Source organism: Pogoniulus pusillus, chromosome 41, assembly GCF_015220805.1.
Source record: "Pogoniulus pusillus isolate bPogPus1 chromosome 41, bPogPus1.pri, whole genome shotgun sequence".
Classification (NCBI taxonomy): domain Eukaryota; kingdom Metazoa; phylum Chordata; class Aves; order Piciformes; family Lybiidae; genus Pogoniulus; species Pogoniulus pusillus.
The window spans coordinates 1619339-1637142 of record NC_087304.1 but is presented as its reverse complement, the minus strand read 5'-3'; the positions used below and the strand labels follow the sequence as shown (position 1 = coordinate 1637142).

The 17804-nt window shown below is 53.1% G+C and overlaps 1 protein-coding gene across 4 annotated transcripts in view; it reads left to right on the top strand.

Annotated features, from left to right (window-relative positions):
* The window catches only part of CPAMD8 (C3 and PZP like alpha-2-macroglobulin domain containing 8), a 62313-nt gene that overhangs the window by 13557 nt on the left and 30952 nt on the right, over nucleotides 1-17804 (top strand). For all 4 annotated transcript variants that reach the window (XM_064175402.1, XM_064175400.1, XM_064175403.1 and 1 more), the window contains 13 exons: nucleotides 2119-2308; nucleotides 2780-2952; nucleotides 3055-3204; nucleotides 4262-4423; nucleotides 5214-5356; nucleotides 6462-6524; nucleotides 10524-10755; nucleotides 12965-13118; nucleotides 13672-13814; nucleotides 14793-14844; nucleotides 15969-16267; nucleotides 16659-16884; nucleotides 17392-17568. In XM_064175402.1, coding sequence (XP_064031472.1) covers nucleotides 2119-2308; nucleotides 2780-2952; nucleotides 3055-3204; nucleotides 4262-4423; nucleotides 5214-5356; nucleotides 6462-6524; nucleotides 10524-10755; nucleotides 12965-13118; nucleotides 13672-13814; nucleotides 14793-14844; nucleotides 15969-16267; nucleotides 16659-16884; nucleotides 17392-17568 — 2164 coding nt within the window. The remainder of the gene's footprint in view (nucleotides 1-2118; nucleotides 2309-2779; nucleotides 2953-3054; nucleotides 3205-4261; nucleotides 4424-5213; nucleotides 5357-6461; nucleotides 6525-10523; nucleotides 10756-12964; nucleotides 13119-13671; nucleotides 13815-14792; nucleotides 14845-15968; nucleotides 16268-16658; nucleotides 16885-17391; nucleotides 17569-17804) is intronic.

The following is a 17804-nucleotide window of genomic DNA, read 5'->3' as shown; positions in this document are numbered from 1 at the left end:
ACAATGCAGGGGTGATAGGCACAGTGCTCACAGGCACACGATGCAGGGGACACAGGCACAGTGCTCACAGGCACACGATGCAGGGGACACAGGCACAGTGCTCACAGGCACACGATGCAGGGGACACAGGCACAGTGCTCACAGGCACACGATGCAGGGATCTCATCTGATGTTCTGTGCAGCTCCAGCAGTGCTCACAGAGGAATTTTGGTGGAAATGATGCTTCAGCTCAAGTCAACAGATGCTGAAAGATGGGAGGTGATGCTAGTGGGAGTGGCTGAATTCCTGAAGATCCAAGTTTGGGCTGTGTATTCTCACTGGACCTTCCAGTGTAAATCTCAGCTGGGTTTGTCTTGTCTTCCAGTTGCCGAGCTGTGAAGATGCTTCTCTTGTCTCCTGCAGTTTCTGTAGGGGGTCTCTAAAGTTGTAGCCCTTCCTACAAAAGCTGTCATGATCTCTCCTAAAGCACAGCTCTGACTTAACCACGATTCCTGTTGCATATTTGCTGAGAATTGCTCAGGGTTTGCTTTCCCCCCAAGCAGATGCTCCAAGGGTCTACATATTGCTCTGCATATAGACACTTAGATTTCTGTTACCAGCAGGTTGGCTTCAGACTCTTTCTATCCAGGTTTGCTTTTTTTGTTGCTTTGTTTTTTGGTTGGTTGAGCTTTTTTATTTTTTATCATTACATTTCATGGAAGTTTAATGGCTAATTAATCTTTTACAAGTTTCCTGAGGTATGGAAAGGGGATTATACACTGCTAATCTGAACACATTGTTCTTATTATAACCTGATTAGAACTAATTCTTCTGTGGGAAAGCAAGGCATTGGGTGACCAGCTGATGTGGGAACTGTTTCCCTGCCCTGCCAACTCTTACTGGGTGTTCCAATTAGCTACATTCATTTTTTTAATGAATTGCTTCATCATTTGCACTGGAGAATTCTTAATGCTTCAGATATTTAATGTCACGGGGCACTTCTTGGACTCTGTGGCATTCTCCTTGCATTTAACCCTTAGCAGCTCCTCGTGTCCTAGTCTGTGCCCTTTTGGTCTGTACCACCTGTGCCCTCTGGAAAGCCACTGCTGGGTAGTGCTGGAGAAGGCTTTTCAGAAGGGTTTCATTTGGATCTAACTTTTTGCTCTTCAGCTCTGGCTGGGCATTGATGTGGTTTAAATGGCAGGAGAGTCAGGACTTGCTGAGGGAATCCTACTTGACACAAGCTGCTCCTCATATCCTAGGAACAAGGGAAGTTGGCTGCTCCAGAGAAGGTTTATTGCTGAGCCAGACATGGCCCAGTCCTGGCCTGTGGCTGTTCTGCTGGGGCTGGTGGCACCTGGGGATTTTATCTGCAGGGTATTCAGTGAGTACCCTCTGGGTGTGGAACTTCACGGCACAAAAAGTGCAGGTGGTCTCTGTGCTGCTCTGAAGCCTGCTGCAAACATCAGCTGGGTTTGCCCAGACTAAAGAAGCTCTCTTGTCATTTCTTTGTGTGCTTGACAGCTCCTTGAGTGCCAGAGTTGCAAATTAATATTGAGGCTTGTCTAATTTGAGAGCATTTTCCCTCAGATCTATCCCCAGTCATTTCATGCCACGTTGGTTCTGTTTGAATTAGGATTTGCCATGTGAAAGTAATCACCCAGCACAATCTCAGTTCAGCTGCAGAGGCCATCAAACAAATCCCCAAGTGCAGTCTCAGTCCCTCTGCAGGCTATCAAACAATCCCCTCTTCCCACCCCCAACCCAGCTCTTTCTGTTTTGAGCTGGGCTGCCGAAGGGGTGTCTAAAATTCAACCAATTCTGACAGCTGCTCTGTGCCAAAAGCTTAACTTTCAGGATTCCAGAGATTCCTTTATTGTTTCATTAATGCATGGAGCCCCCCGGCCTGTTCTGGGGTCAGATGTGCAGGCGGTGCAGAGCTGCACACAGGCTCCTTTTTGCTGTGAGGAGAGGCTGTGAAGGCAGCACAGGCACAGCTCACTGCTTGCTGCCTGCCTTCTGGGGAGAGGAACCACACCACATCCCTTCGGACTGAGGTCCTGGCAGCTCTGTGCTTTGTACCTGGAAGCCTTTTGGTGTGACAGGGCAGACCTGCTGCTTTTCTGTCTCTGGGTGCAGGTAGGAGAGGAGGCTTGGATCGCAGTGAAGTCCACCTGTCCCTGCAACTTCACTCTGCATTACGAGGTGGCATCGCGAGGCAACATTGTCCTCTCCGGACTGCAGCCCAGCAACGTCACCCAGCAGAGGAGCAAAAGGGCCACCATGCCCCTGGAGAAGAGTGCTGATGTCACACACCTCCCGGCAACAGGTAGCATCAGAAATGCAAATGAAGCCCTGTGCTCAGGGGAAAACAACCTTTCACAAACCCAAAGGTCCTCTTTCAGATGCTTTTTAGAGGGCATAGAATACTTGTGCAGTGGGAACGAAGGAATTACAGAATGTCAGGGGCTGGAAGGGACCTCCAAAGCTCATCCAGTCCAAGCCCTGCCAGAGCAGGAGCATCCAGAGCAGATCACACAGGAACATGTCCAGGCTGATTTTGAATATCTCCAGAGAGGAAGACTCCACAACCCCCCTGGGCAGCCTGTGCCAGGCTCTGTCACCCTCACAGGGAAAAAAATTCCTCCTCATGTTTGAATGAAACTTCCTATGCCTCAGCTTCCACCCATTGCCCCTTGTCCTGAAGGTGGCCAGCCCTGGATGGAGAGTTCTGTGCCTTGCAGTGCTTGGATGGGGCAGGAAAAGAGTGCTCTTGGTAAATAAACCTTTGCCCTTTCAGCACCTACCAGCGCCCCCGCAGCGGAGGTCGAGGTCTGCAGGACATTCCTCCGCTTCTCGGTGGTTCACAGCATGGCTCCCCTGGGTCGTCTTCTGGTCTATTACGTCAGGGAGAACGGGGAAGGGGTCACGGACAGCCTGCAGTTCACCGTGGAGCCCTCCTTCGAGAACCCGGTACGGGCACTGCGGCTGGCGAGAGGAGGGGCTGCTGTGCTGGTGCCCCCCAGCCTTGTCCCCCACTGACGCAGATGCTGGCATCTGGTGGTGCACTCCTAGGTCGCAGTAGCTCTCTCCGCAGACGAGACCAGACCTGGCGACGTTGTGAACATCAAGGTCCGAGCCGCAAGGTCCAGCTGCGTCTGCGTAGCCACCGTGGACAAGAGTGTCCACCTGCTGAAGCCAGGCTTCCAGCTGGCAGCCCGCCAGGTGAGAGGCTGTGCCGCACTGCCTGCGCCTGGCAGTGCTGCCTGCGCCTGGCAATGCTGCCTGCGCCTGGCGGTGCTGCCTGCGCCTGGCGGTGCTGCTTGCTCCTGGCAGTGCTGCTTGCGCCTGTCAGTGCTGCTTGCTCCTGGCAGTGCTGCTTGCGCCTGGCAATGCTGCCTGCGCCTGTCAGTGCTGCCTGCTCCTGGCAATGCTGCCTGCGCCTGGCAATGCTGCCTGCGCCTGGCAATGCTGCCTGCGCCTGGCGGTGCTGCTTGCGCCTGGCGGTGCTGCTTGCGCCTGTCAGTGCTGCCTGCGCCTGTCAGTGCTGCTTGCGCCTGGCAATGCTGCCTGCGCCTGGCGGTGCTGCCTGCGCCTGTCAGTGCTGCTTGCGCCTGGCAGTGCTGCCTGCGCCTGGCAATGCTGCCTGCGCCTGGCGGTGCTGCCTGCGCCTGTCAGTGCTGCTTGCGCCTGGCAGTGCTGCCTGCGCCTGGCAATGCTGCCTGCGCCTGTCAGTGCTGCTTGCTCCTGGCAGTGCTGCCTGCGCCTGGCAGTGCTGCCTGCGCCTGGCGGTGCTGCCTGCGCCTGGCGGTGCTGCCTGCGCCTGTCAGTGCTGCCTGCGCCTGGCCGCGCTGCCTGCGCCTGGCAGTGCTGCCTGCGCCTGTCAGTGCTGCCTGCGCCTGGCAGTGCTGCCTGCGCCTGGCCGCGCTGCCTGCGCCTGGCAATGCTGCCTGCGCCTGGCGGTGCTGCCTGCGCCTGTCAGTGCTGCTTGCGCCTGGCGGTGCTGCCTGCGCCTGGCGGTGCTGCCTGCGCCTGGCGGTGCTGCTTGCGCCTGGCCGCGCTGCCTGCGCCTGGCCGCGCTGCCTGCGCCTGGCCGCGCTGCCTGCGCCTGGCGGTGCTGCCTGCGCCTGGCCGCGCTGCCTGCGCCTGATGGTGCTGCCTGCGCCTGGCCGCGCTGCCTGCGCCTGGCCGCGCTGCCTGCGCCTGGCAGTGCTGCCTGCGCCGCGCCCTTAGCCAGCGGCCTTAGCAGCTCGGCAGAGCAGGCACTGCCCTTGCCCTGCAGGTCTTCCAGGAGCTCGCCGAGTACGACGTGTCCGACGTCTTCGGAGCTCCGAAGGAGGAAGGGCACTTCTGGTGGCCGGGCATGTCCTCGCGCCGGCGCCGCAGGTCTTCTGTCTTCCCCTGGCACTGGGACATCACCAAGGACGCTCGCTTCGCCTTCACAGTAGGCAGAATCCGCCTCACCTCTCTGCGCAGGCTCTTCGCTGCTCTGCCCTTTGCAGAGCTCCCAGCTAGGCAGGCCGTTGCCGTTTTCAGCCCAGAGTTGTTTCCCCGGGGGCAGGCTGAAAGCAGCCTCCCTGTCCCACAGGGATGGGCTGGGGCCGCAGGCTGGGTGGGTATGGCAAGAGAACAAGGCTCCTGCTGCCTTTTGTGCCTGGGAACTGCTGTCTCCTATGAATGAAGGCATTTAGGGGGCAGAGCTGGCCAGCCCCTGTCTTAGGAATCCTGTGGTTGGTACTGGGAAGCTCTGTAGACAGTTTCCATTTCGCTTGACATTCCTGGCAGTGCAGAGCTGGTGGTGCCTGGCATGAGAGCTGCCTGCTCCCTGCAGCAGGGCACACTTTTAGGGCACTGATAGGAAGGGTAACAAGCTGCAATGTAACATTCTGGGAAGAAATGTGTGATGAATTTTCCTCTGTAGCTGACTGCTGGCTGCAGATGCCCAATGATGCTGGACATTGGTTCCAATGGCTTTTGCAAGCAAGAGAGCTGGATTGTGCTTGCCCATGAGTTGCCAGCACATTCTCACATCAACAGTTACAAAAATGACAATGCTTGGGGAGATCCTCAAGCTCCAAAGAAATTTAACCTGTAAATGTTGGAATATCTGCCCCACCAGTGTTGGGATGGGGTTGGGAGGTTCTAGGCAGAAAGGTTCTTCCTGGGTACATGTATAATCCTTTCTCTTTTCTCCTGCTGGCTTCTGTTTTGTGGTCTTCATTTTTATTCTATAGGAAACTGGTCTGGTTGTGATGACTGATCTGGTCAGCCTGAACCACAGGCAGAACGGGGGCATGTACACAGATGAGGCTGTCCCAGCTTTTCAGCCACATACTGGCACACTGGTGGCTACAGTGCACTCCAAAATAGCACCAAGGTAACATTTCTTTTGCGTTGCATCTGGGCCAGGATACTCTCAGATGCTTGTTTCTGGTTTCTTTCTTTGTTGTTTTTTCTTTTCTCCCCACTTCCATGCCCCAAGAAAATTGTTTTGTTTAGATAAGGCCATGGTGGGGAAACTTCTCTGGGTTCTTGATGGTTGTGACAGACTCATAGCAGAGTATGGGTTGGGTTGGAAGGGACCTTAAAGATCATCTAGTTCCAAACCATGTGCCATGGGTGGGGACACCTTCCACTAGAGCAGCTTGCTCCAGGCTCCATCCAACCTGGCCTTGAACATCTCCAAGTTTGGAGTCTCCACAGCTTCTTTGGGCAGCCTGTTCCAGTGCCTCAACACCCTTTAAGGGAAGAATTTCCAACTTGTGTTTCATCTCAGTCCAGCTTCTTCCAGTCTGAAGCCATCATCCCTCATGCTGTCACTGCAGGACTTTGTACAAAGTCCCTCCCCAGCTGCCCTGTAGCTCCTTCAGGTACTGGAAGGCTGCTTTAAGATTTCCTTCTCTCCTCCAGGCTGAACAGCCCCCGCTGATGGCTCACCCCAGAACTGATATCAGCTCTTTTGTCAGATTTCATTCATTCTGGGCAAAATGAAAGCTAATATTCCTCCAAACCTCTTGGTTTTCTGTGCATTAGTTTCTCAGTATTTGCAAGCCAGGCCTGAACTATGAGAGATTAAGGTGACTCCAAGGGAAGAAGCAGAGGGGGAGCATCAAGCAATGGCTGTGGTAACTGTGAGGCCACACCATGACCTCCCAGCAAGTCCCATGCTCTGTGTTCTCCCTTTTGCTTCTGTTTGGTGAAAGCATTTGGCTCACAAAAGCTCCAAGGTTTGCAAGGTGATGTTATTTGCCCTGACACTCTTTTTCTGGAGCCCTTACTTGTCTCCAGTGTGTGTGATGTGTGTGTGGACCATTTGGAGAGGCTGGAATTCGGGTTCTGAGCTATTGTTAATGCTCCTGTGCTAGCCTGAGTTCCAGCTGGTCTTGGGAGCTGCACTCAGGTGGCAGCACTGATTTGTCAGGTACTGCTAAACTGGCTTGTTAAAGAATCGATTGCCAAGGATTTCTTTCTTGTTCTAGCAGAGCAGAGAAGAGAAAAAGAACCTTCTTCCCTGAAACATGGATTTGGCACTGCCTCAATGTCAGGTATATCCAGGGGGTGGTATCCTCTTTAACTGCAGTGCTCTTTGACACCCCCTGATGTTAACAGTGGCATGCTCTGAGAGCTTTTGTTGCTTTTGCTTCTCTTTGTTGCTGCTTTACTCAGTTAACCTTCCTCTGGGCTATTTCCACCTGCTCTTGCAGTGCCCTCACTCACTGGCAGCTGTGCCTGCTGTGCAGCCCTGTGCAACTGCTCCCAGCGTCACCAGCAAAGGCTTTTCAGGGGAGAAAAGGAGCAGTGGCTCAGTCCAACACGTTCCTAGGTTTGACTCATTTATGGATAGAGCACACCAATAAGTCAGTGAAGAGCAAGCCAGGATACAGGTTTGCAGGGAGTGGTTAGTGTGAGGAGCTGCCTGTGGCATAAGCTTGCCTTGCAGTCAGTGCAGGGGAGGCTACTCTTGGGGCAGGAAGGGGCTGCAAGATAAAAGGTGGTGCTGCAAGTCTAGCTTTGTCCTGAAATCTTCATGTGAACCAGAATTCAGTGTACTACTGCAGGGTGAAGGGAAGTGGAAAGTCTTGATGAGTTCCCAGTCAAGAGTCAGGACCAGCCCCTCAGGAGTGCCAGTTTCCCTTTGCAGCAGGGAATGGCTTGGGTCTGGATTCGTGTTTGGACACCAGGGTAATCCCAGGAACTTCAGCTTCAAGCAGTGATGCTGTTCTTCTGCCTTTCCACCCCTGTCCCAGCATCACTGTTCTGTGTGCTTGAGTGGGCAAACAGTCCCTGAGTGATGGGTGAGGACATGGAGGCAGAGTAGCTGCTCCTGGAAATGCTGCTGTAGCCTCACCATGCCCTGGTGAGTGTTCTGCTGTGATCCCTTTTCAGACTGCACAGGGCTCTTCTTTCTCTTTCACCTGACACAAAAGCATTTCCTCCAGGCCTTCATTTGCTGCTTCCACTGTATGCTGGTGGAGCTAAAGCCCCAGGTGCCCAGGTAGCTGCTGTCTCCAGAAACAGCACATCCAGGGCAGCTGAAGCAATTATTAAAAGGGCTCTCCAGGTTTGCAAGTAAACTTCGTGCTCAATAAACGACTGCAAATTAAATCTGACAGGAACTTGCAGCAAGAGTATTCAAATCTGTTCAATTGAACATGAAATATGCTTTGTAGAAACAGACAAAGAATTCCAGAAGTGCCCATTTGGGCCTCAGCAAGCAGAGGCAGCTCATTGTAAGAGGGAGAGTGTGGAATAAAACAGAGCTGCAGATTGCATTTTCTCCACTTCAGTTCACTAGGAACAACTGGGCTGGGAGCTCCTGCACTTCCACTCTCGTGAGCAGGAAGAATTTGCATCTTGGTTCTTTTCTTCTATGGCTTACAATTATAAGATACAATTGGAGAGAGAGAGAGAGGGAGAAAGAGGAAGAGACAGAGAGAGAGAAAGAGGGGGAGAGAGAGAAAGAGAAAGAAGGGGAGAGAGAGAGAGAGAGAAAGAAGGGGAGAGAGAGAGAGAGAGAAAGAAGGGGAGAGAGAGAGAGAGAGAGTGAGACAGAGAGAGAGAAAGAGGGAGACAGAGAGAGAAAGAGGAAGGGAGAGAGAGAAAGAGAAAGAAGGGGAGAGAGAGAGAGAGAGAAAGAAGGGGAGAGAGAGAGAGAGAAAGAAGGGGAGAGAGAGAGAGAGAGAGTGAGACAGAGAGAGAGAAAGAGGGAGACAGAGAGAGAAAGAGGAAGGGAGAGAGAGAAAGAGAAAGAAGGGGAGAGAGAGAGAGAGAGAAAGAAGGGGAGAGAGAGAGAGAGAGTGAGACAGAGAGAGAGAAAGAGGGAGACAGAGAGAGAAAGAGGAAGGGAGAGAGAGAAAGAGAAAGAAGGGGAGACAGAGAGAGAGAGGGAGACAGAGAGAGAGAGGGAGACAGAGAGAGAGAAAGAGGGAGACAGAGAGAGAGAAAGAAGGAGAGAGAGAGAGAAAGAGGGAGAGAGAGAGAAAGAGGGAGAGAGAGAAAAAGGGAGGGAGAGAGAAAGAGAGAGAGAGCAGGAAAGAGAAGGAAAGAAAGAGAGAGAAAGAAATAAAGAAAAGGAAAAAAAGAGGGGGAGAGCAAGAGAGAAAGAGAGGGGGGAGAGAGAAAGAGGGGGAGAGTAAGAGAGAAAGAGAAGGAAAGAGAGAGAAAGAAAGAGAGAGAAGGAAAGAAGGAAAGACAGAGAAGAAAAGAGAGGGAAAGAAAAAGAGAGACAAAAGCCCAATCTCAACTTCCCAACCCAGTTCTGCAAGCTCCTGCAGCCTGGCCAGAGGGTCTCCTGGCTGGGCTGTGTGCTTTGGCCCCCTCCCAGCCGAGTTAAGTGCCCTCATGTGTGAAAATCCTGTTAATGCTGCTTCGGGTGAGTCCCAGCAGAGGACATCAGCTGCAGCAAATTTTTCGCTTAAACAGGCAGGAATGCTGCCAGCTCCTGAGCTGGGACACCTCTGACTGCAGCCCAGGGCTGCAGTTCAGGGCAGGGAGCATCTACCCAATTCTAGTTGCAGTGACAGCTTCACTGTGAAGAAGCTGGTGGCCTCCAGAGAAGGTCAAATAACTTGGTGCTGTCAAACCAAGTGCAGTTCCCAGGCTCTCCCCTCCCTGCTGTGAGCTGGGGGCCATGGGCATTGGCTGAGACTGCCCCAGCCTGTTGGAAGGCCCAGGGAGGTCTGCTTTTTGTCACTCCGCTTGCTTTAATCCTCCTCCTTCTGCAGTGCAAATGCACAGAGCAGCACCTGCTACGCTGCCTCGTTCTGCTTACAGGAGCTTGGGCTCGTTGGGCAGCGCAGATGATGCAGAGGATAAAAGCAGAGGTCGGTGCCTGTAGGGGAGTAAGCCTCAGCTGAGAAGCAGTGGAAAGGCAGCCCTTCACTGCGTCCTGGCGGCACTGCAGCGCTGCAAGGCAGCGTCTCCTGCTGCAGGCTCACAGAGCTGCTCCTGAAGACTCTGCTTTCTCCCTTCCCATGCCGGTTAAACGTGCACTGCCCTCGGGCAGCGGCAGGGCTGGCGGCAGCCGTATCAAGCGCTGGGGAATGAATAAGAACCTGGGGGGAAACAACCTTAGGACATACTCATAACTGCACCCATCAGCCTGCCAGCCAAGCCTTGAAATAGCTTTTGCACTTGCTGTAGAGGAAATGTTTTCTGTTACAGGCAAGGCCAAAGCTGCTTTGCAGGAGGGAAATAGCAAAGCCTAGAGAAGAAAATTGAATTTCTGTTATTATAAAGCACGGCAGAGGGTAGCAGGTTTATGATGCTCTGTCGTGGTATGCACAGGACAGAGACATAGAAACTTGGGGTTTAATAATTAGTTTCCTTATTCCTTCTTATTGAAAGAAAATGATGGCTTTGGAAATTTTCTGAGTCAGGCATTCCAAGAAACAGCCAACCAAAGTGCTTCTGTATCAAAGCTCCCTCCCCAGGACCAGCAGCTGCTGAGCTCAGTGTCTGGAAGACTTCTCTTTTGCCCTTACAGCAAAGTCTCCCATGTGGCAGTGTTCACAGGACACTGGGCTTCAGCACAAGTCCCTGTTATGTGAGATGAATTATTGCTGAACTGGTCTTGTCCAGAACCTCTGTCAAAGATCCTTCTCCCCTCTTCTTCTTGCTTGTTTTCCTCCCTCCCTTTCTCCCTCCCTTTCTCCCTCCCTCCCTCCCTCCCTCCCTCCCTCTTGCTTTTATTTCCTTCCCTCTTTCCTTTCTCACTTAGTGCAGACATTTGCCCCTAAGAGAAACCACTCTGCAAGTGCATGTAGAGCCTTTAATTCAGTAAGGATTTGTACACCAGGCTTTGCTTTGCTCTGCTTAGGCAGCCACTGGCTGTTGTGCTCCTCAGAAATGTGCCTAGATCTCAAAAGCCTGCTGGTGAGCACGGAGCTGTTTCTCAGCTGCTGCTCAGAGCAGACACTGCTGCTGTCTTTGAGTTTGGCTGTGGAGGGGATTCTGCAGAGCATTTGGCTCTGCCTGCTTGAGCTTCATTCCAAAGCATTTCACTAATCTGATCAACCCAATTTATTCTCTCTTCTGTTTGGCAGTAACGTAACAGGAGAAGCACAGCTGCGTGTGGAGGTGCCAGACTCCATCACTACCTGGATTACTGAAGCTGTGGGGCTGTCTGAAGAGAAGGGTCTGGGCATTGCCAGGCAGACAGAACTGAAGACATTTAAACCTTTCTTCATTGATTTCACCTTGCCATACCATGTCATCCGGGGAGAGCAGACCAAAATCCCACTGACTGTCTACAATTACTTAGCTGTCTGTGTGGAGGTAACAGCCCTCACGAGTCCTGTCGCTAAGCTACTGAGTGCTGTGTTCTCATCTGGCTTCCCTCAGCCATCTGCAGGTTGCAGTAGATGAGGGGTGGGGGTGAAGTAGGGATGAGCTCAGCTCGAGTCCTTTGGACAAGAGCAAAATACTGTTTTCGATGTGAATAAATCTCTTTGCTTTTTTACATCTAGCTTGGGACAGCTCTAGAATCTGAAGTGTCTTTGGGACACCTCAGAAGTGCAAACACTAAAAGCTGGAGGGAAGATGATTAGGGAGCTTCTGCTGAACCACTGAGAAGAATTTCCTTCCTAATCAACAAGCTGCTGAGAGCTGTTCACTTTGAAAGAATGTGGTGGTTTTCCCCAGAAACCCTGTCCCCAGGTGCCTGCTCCTCAGAGCCACTGCCTGTCTGCACTGGCAGCATTCTGAGCCACCTCTGGCACTGCAGAGCTGCAAGCCAGGCTGCCAGGTGGGCAGGTTGCTGGGTGTGCAGAAGGTAGCACTCTGAGCTGGGATGCCAGGTGGGCAGGTTGCTGGGTCTGCAGAAGGTAGCACTCTGAGCTGGGATGCCAGGTGGGCAGGTTGCTGGGTCTGCAGAAGGTAGCACTCTGAGCTGGGATGCCAGGTGGGCAGGTTGCTGGGTCTGCAGAAGGTAGCACTCTGAGCTGGGATGCCAGGTGGGCAGGTTGCTGGGTGTGCAGAAGGTAGCATTCTGAGCTGGGATGCCAGGTGGGCAGGTTGCTGGGTGTGCAGAAGGTAGCACTCTGAGCTGGGATGCCAGGTGAGCAGGTTGCTGGGTGTGCAGAAGGTAGGATTCTGAGCCGGGATGCCAGGTGGGCAGGTTGCTGGGTCTGCAGAAGGTAGCATTCTGAGCCGGGATGCCAGGTGGGCAGGTTGCTGGGTGTGCAGAAGGTAGCACTCTGAGCTGGGATGCCAGGTGGGCAGGTTGCTGGGTGTGCAGAAGGTAGCACTCTGAGCTGGGATGCCAGGTGGGCAGGTTGCTGGGTGTGCAGAAGGTAGCATTCTGAGCCAGGATGCCAGGCGGGCAGGTTGCTGGGTGTGCAGAAGGTAGCACTCTGAGCTGGGATGCCAGGCGGGCAGGTTGCTGGGTGTGCAGAAGGTAGCACTCTGAGCTGGGATGCCAGGCGGGCAGGTTGCTGGGTGTGCAGAAGGTAGCACTCTGAGCTGGGATGCCAGGCGGGCAGGTTGCTGGGTGTGCAGAAGGTAGCACTCTGAGCCGGGATGCCAGGTGGGCAGGTTGCTGGGTGTGCAGAAGGTAGCACTCTGAGCTGGGATGCCAGGTGGGCAGGTTGCTGGGTGTGCAGAAGGTAGCATTCTGAGCTGGGATGCCAGGCGGGCAGGTTGCTGGGTGTGCAGAAGGTAGCATTCTGAGCCGGGATGCCAGGCGGGCAGGTTGCTGGGTGTGCAGAAGGTAGCATTCTGAGCCGGGATGCCAGGCGGGCAGGTTGCTGGGTGTGCAGAAGGTAGCACTCTGAGCTGGGATGCCAGGTGGGCAGGTTGCTGGGTGTGCAGAAGGTAGCACTCTGAGCTGGGATGCCAGGTGGGCAGGTTGCTGGGTGTGCAGAAGGTAGCACTCTGAGCTGGGATGCCAGGTGGGCAGGTTGCTGGGTGTGCAGAAGGTAGCACTCTGAGCCGGGATGCCAGGTGGGCAGGTTGCTGGGTGTGCAGAAGGTAGCACTCTGAGCTGGGATGCCAGGCGGGCAGGTTGCTGGGTGTGCAGAAGGTAGCATTCTGAGCTGGGATGCCAGGCGGGCAGGTTGCTGGGTGTGCAGAAGGTAGCATTCTGAGCTGGGCTGCCAGGTGGGCAGGTTGCTGGGTGTGCAGAAGGTAGCATTCTGAGCCGGGATGCCAGGCGGGCAGGTTGCTGGGTGTGCAGAAGGTAGCATTCTGAGCTGGGATGCCAGGTGGGCAGGTTGCTGGGTGTGCAGAAGGTAGCATTCTGAGCCGGGATGCCAGGCGGGCAGGTTGCTGGGTGTGCAGAAGGTAGCATTCTGAGCTGGGATGCCAGGTGGGCAGGTTGCTGGGTGTGCAGAAGGTAGCATTCTGAGCCAGGATGCCAGGCAGGTTGCTGGGTCTGCAGAAGGAACAATCCCTGTGTGCCAGGATGTTCTGCAGCACTTTGTGGGTTTCAGATTATTGCATGTGTGTTGGCTGGGTTTGCAGCTTTAATCTGTGACAATTCTTACAGGTCCACGTGAAGATTTCTGTTCCAAAAGGCATTAAGTTCGTGGGGCACCCTGGGAAGCACCATCTGACCAGAAAGAAGTGCGTGGCCCCCGGGGAAGCTAAACCCACCTCTGTCGTTCTGTCCTTCAGTGAGCTTGGACTGAGCAACATCACTGGTAGTATAGAAATAAAAACAGCTTGCTGCCTGCTGGCCTTCTGCAAGTGCTTCTTTTGATTCCTCTCTCAGAAGGGAATTCCCATGCCCCTGGTGCTCCAGAATGGAATCATTCATTCCATTTCCTGCCAGCTTAGGTTTTGGACTCCATTTGTTTCTTAGAAGCTGCCCCTGCAGTGCAATGCACTGAGCACCTCTGCCAACAAGCTGCAGCAGGTTCCAATCTTCCTGCCGTGGTGCAGCTAAGGTGTGGATCTGCCACATCTCCCCCAGACAGAGACCACAAATTCCATCCCTTTTCTGAGCAGACAACCACAAGGAAAAGTTGTACAGCACTGAAAAACTAGGGAAGAGTTTCCCTGTTGCCCACTGATGGTCCAAAGCCTGCCCCAGGTTTAGGTGTGAGCATTCAAATGCAGCACAGAGGTGACGAGAGAGAGCTCTGATGGCAAACCGCTCGGTGCTGTTAGTAACTGCCCAGCTGAGCTCTTCACTTGAGCTCCTGAAGGTCTTCCAGCTCAAAGTCTTTGCTTCTTTCCCCTTCTGCTCCTTAGCAAAAGCTTTTGCTTATGGTGGGACCAGCTGCTGCCAGGATGGGATGCAGACCTTGAGGAATGGCAAGCACTCAGAGGACAGTGGCCTGGACAAACGGAGCCCAGTGGGAGCAGACTATGTTCGCAGTAGTGTCATCATTGAGGTAAGGAAAGAGGAATTTGGGTGGGAATTCAGGGGGGAAAAACAGGTGCTTGCTTGGTGAGACCCTGGAACAGATTGCCCAGGGAGGTGATCAAAGCCCCATCCCTGGAGGTGTTTAAGGCCAGGCTGGATGAGGCTCTGGCCAGCCTGATTTAGTGTGAGGTGTCCCTGCCCACAGCAGGGGGGTTGGAACTGGCTGATCCCTGTGGTCCCTTCCAATACTGACTGATTCTAGGGCTCTATGAAATCATGACTTAGTTAATCAAATGTGAACAGGTCTATAAGGGTGTTCCAGCTGATTTCTGATCTGTTTCCATGATGGGATGTGATTGCAATGGGGCATGTGTGCAGAAAGAGCTCATCTGATCCTTGGTTCATGCTGGGGAACCTTCAGTACCCTTCAGGAGAAAAAGGGACAGACATTTTATCTGACGAGCTTGACTCTGGATCTAAGCCACAGGCCTCCTGTTCTCTACAACCACCTGAAAGGAGGGTGGAGTGTGGTGGGTCTTGGTCTCTCCTCCTAAGCAGCAAGTGACAGGATGAGAGGCAACAGCCTCAAGTGCACCAGAGGAGGTGTAGGTTGAATGTGAGGAACAATTTCTTCCCTGGAAAGGTTGTCAAGCCCTGAGACAGGCTGCCCAGGGCCGTGGGGGAGTCCCTGTCCCTGGAAGGGTTTCAAAGCTGTGTAGATGTGGTGCTGAGGGCCATGGTTTAGCAGTGGGCTCGGTAGTGTTGGGTGAGTGGCTGGACTCAGTGATGTTAAAGGGCTTCTGCACGGTGCTATGCTGGGCTGAGAGATTGGCTGGCAGTGGTTATCTGCTCTCTAGCTAGCAGAACACAGGGTGGTCACCTTCCTGCAGAGGACAGGAGCTTTCTACAGCAGCAGAGTGATTCCTCTATTTGTAAGCCAACCTGAGTGGCTGTTGCTGTTTATCCAAGCACTGTCTCTAATGTCTGGATTTCTGTCTTCCTGTAGCCAGAGGGACTGTCCAGAGAGTACACCTACAGTGTGTTCTTCTGCCCCAATGGTGAGTCCATCATCCAGATGAGATGCTCAGCCTGTTCGCTTTGGTTCGCAATAGAACCGTCTGGCTTCATCCCCCGGGGGAAAAGCAACCTTTGCTTCCACGTCTCTGATGAGTTATGGTGTGTAGGAGGACGTTTGGAATGGAGCCTTTCTTACGTGGCTGGCTAATTTCGAAGTCGCTCTGCCTGCCCAAGTGATTTCTGGAAATGGCAATGAAAATTCCTGCCCTTGGTGAGGAGCTTCAGTGTTCAGCACTGCGGACAGTAACTGCGGCCGCTCCGGGGCTGCAGCCCAGGCTTTCGCGCTCCGCCCGCGATCAGAGTGCCTGCTCTGCCTGAGGTTTGGATAGCTCAGAGCTGGCTCCAGCGACTAAACAGAGATGCTTTTGACCACTAGATTAGAACTAAAAAATTAGAGCTGAAACAAAATCACTTACAGACTTGGTAAGAAATGCAGCCGAGCAGTTTCAATTGAAGGAGCAGGAGAGTCCAGCTGAGGGCTACGAGGATGATGAGGGGATTGGAGCACTGCCTGAGGAGAGGCTGAGGGCCCTGGGGCTGCTTAGTCTGCAGAAGAGAAGACTGAGAGGGGATTGAATCAATGTTTATCAATAGCTGAGGGCTGGGGGTCAGGAAGGGGGGGACAGGCTCTGCTCACTGCTCCCTGGGGTAGGACAAACAGCAATGGATGGAAGCTGCAGCACAGGAGGTTCCAGCTCAGCACAAGGGGAAACTTCTTGACAGGAAGGGTCCCAGAGCCCTGGCACAGGCTGCCCAGAGAGGTTGTGGAGTCTCCTTCTGTGGAGCCTTTCCAGGCCTGTCTGGATGTGTTCCTGTGTGCCCTGAGCCAGACTGTGTGGTCCTGCTCTGGCAGGGGGCTTGGACTGGATGATCTCTTTAAGTCCCTTCCAACCCCTGACACCTGTGGCCCTGTGATCTTCTCTGACAGAAGAGAAAGCAATAGAAAATGGGAAGAAATAGCCACATAAACTTCCACAGTTTAAGAGAAGCTGAGAGAAAAAGCCTTAGGGAAGGTTTGCTTAAAACACAGTGGTTAACTATGGGTTGGCTTTGAAGTGTGAGCTGAGCTCTGATGCTGACAAGGTTGCCTTCTGTTTCTGACTAGAGAAAATACACATCTCTACCCCCAACAAGTACGAGTACCAGTACGTGCAGAAGCCAGCCCAGATGGCACACTTTGACATTGCTGTGAAAGCACACAACGACGCTCACCTGGCCCTGTCCTCTGGGCCACACGACATGGCAGAGATGACAGAGATCGTTATTGGTGGGCAGCAGAACACCAAAACCTGGATTTCTGTCAGCAAGATGGGCGAGCCGGTGGCCAGCAGGGCCACAGCTGGCATCCTCTCCTGGGATGAATTCCGCAGCTTCTGGATCAGCTGGAAAGATGGGATTATCCAGGTAGTGAACTCACCTGTGTAAGGGTCTGGAAGCCTCTCTGCTTTCTTAAATGGGAGTTGAGCACCCGTGGCAGTGACCGCGGCAGGATGTCACTAGGCAACCGCAGGAGGTGAAAGCTTCGCTCCTGCTGCTGCTTCTCTCTGAAGCCTTGCTCAGGCTGTTCTCCTCTACCTGCTTGCCACCTTCTGTTCTCAAGACCTCAGTCTTCAGTGCTTTCAGTGCTAAGTGAGCTGGAGGCCTCGGGGGTCAAGGCTGTGGAACTGCCACGGATCGTTGCGTGGGAAAGAGGCTGCTCCCCCGCGGCGCTTCCCGGAGCACACTTCACACCACGTCCGAGGACAGATCGGACCTGTGGGTGCTTGGGACTGCATGGTTCTGTTATTCCTTTCAGGTTGGCCATGGTACTCGGGTGCTAAATGAGTCTGTTATTGTGGAGTGGAGAGCCCCCAGGCAGCTCGAGGTGAAGTACATTGGCTTTTCCACAGGCTGGGGGTCAATGGGAGAGTTTAAAATTTGGAGAAAAGAAGAGGCTGATGAAAATCACAATGAAGCATTTACTCTTGGAGTTCCCCACAACATAATTCCAGGATCAGAAAGAGCTACAGCTTCAATAATAGGTATCAATTCTGAGGAGGTATCACTAGGTACCAGTTATCAAATAGGAAGAGATACTCCAGCTGTTGCACCTGGATGCCAGATAAGATACTGCTGGGCGCTTCCAGAGATGTGCACTGCTTTAATTGCTGGAGGGGGGGTTGCCATTCATCTGAACTGTGTTGGAGTTGAAAGTGACTTCAAGTAGATGCCACCCGAGGGTTTCACAGAGGCACTGTCAGTTAGACTTCATAGTGTTCATTTCACCATCATCATCACCACCCATTGTGCTAACTGTGGTCTAAACTGGGGAGCCATGGATGAGCAGAGGCTGAAATGTGCTGCTTCTGCTGCCAGCAAGAGCTCCAAGGGCTGAGACTTAGCATTTGAAGGACTTCCAGCTGCTGATACAGTTCATTTAAGCTGACTGTGTAGAGATGAGTGTGGTCAGGTGGGGTTTAATCATGAGACATCCAAAGGAAGTCAAGTCTGACCTCTTAATGCTGAACAGATGCCTCTTGTTCAAACAGGAGATGTGATGGGCCCTACGCTGAACAACCTGGACAGTCTGCTGCGACTGCCTTTTGGGTGTGGGGAGCAGAACATGATCCACTTTGCTCCCAACGTCTTCGTCCTGAAATACCTGCAGAAAACCAAACAACTCACTCATGAGGTGGAGACTGAAGCTACTGATTACCTTGTTCAAGGTAGCTCATTATGCTTAGCACTTAGAGGAGCAGAGGCTCCTAAGGTAGAAGAGAGCTTCACCATTGTCACATTGTCCCTTCTAATCAAGTGTCCCAAGTGAGGCACCCTGTGTTTGCCCCAGTTTATTAATTCTGCTTATTAATTGATAGTGCTAATCAAATGTCCTAAGTGAGGCATCCTGTGTTTGCCCTAGTTTATTAATTAGGCTTATTAATTGGTAGCTCTAACCAAGTGT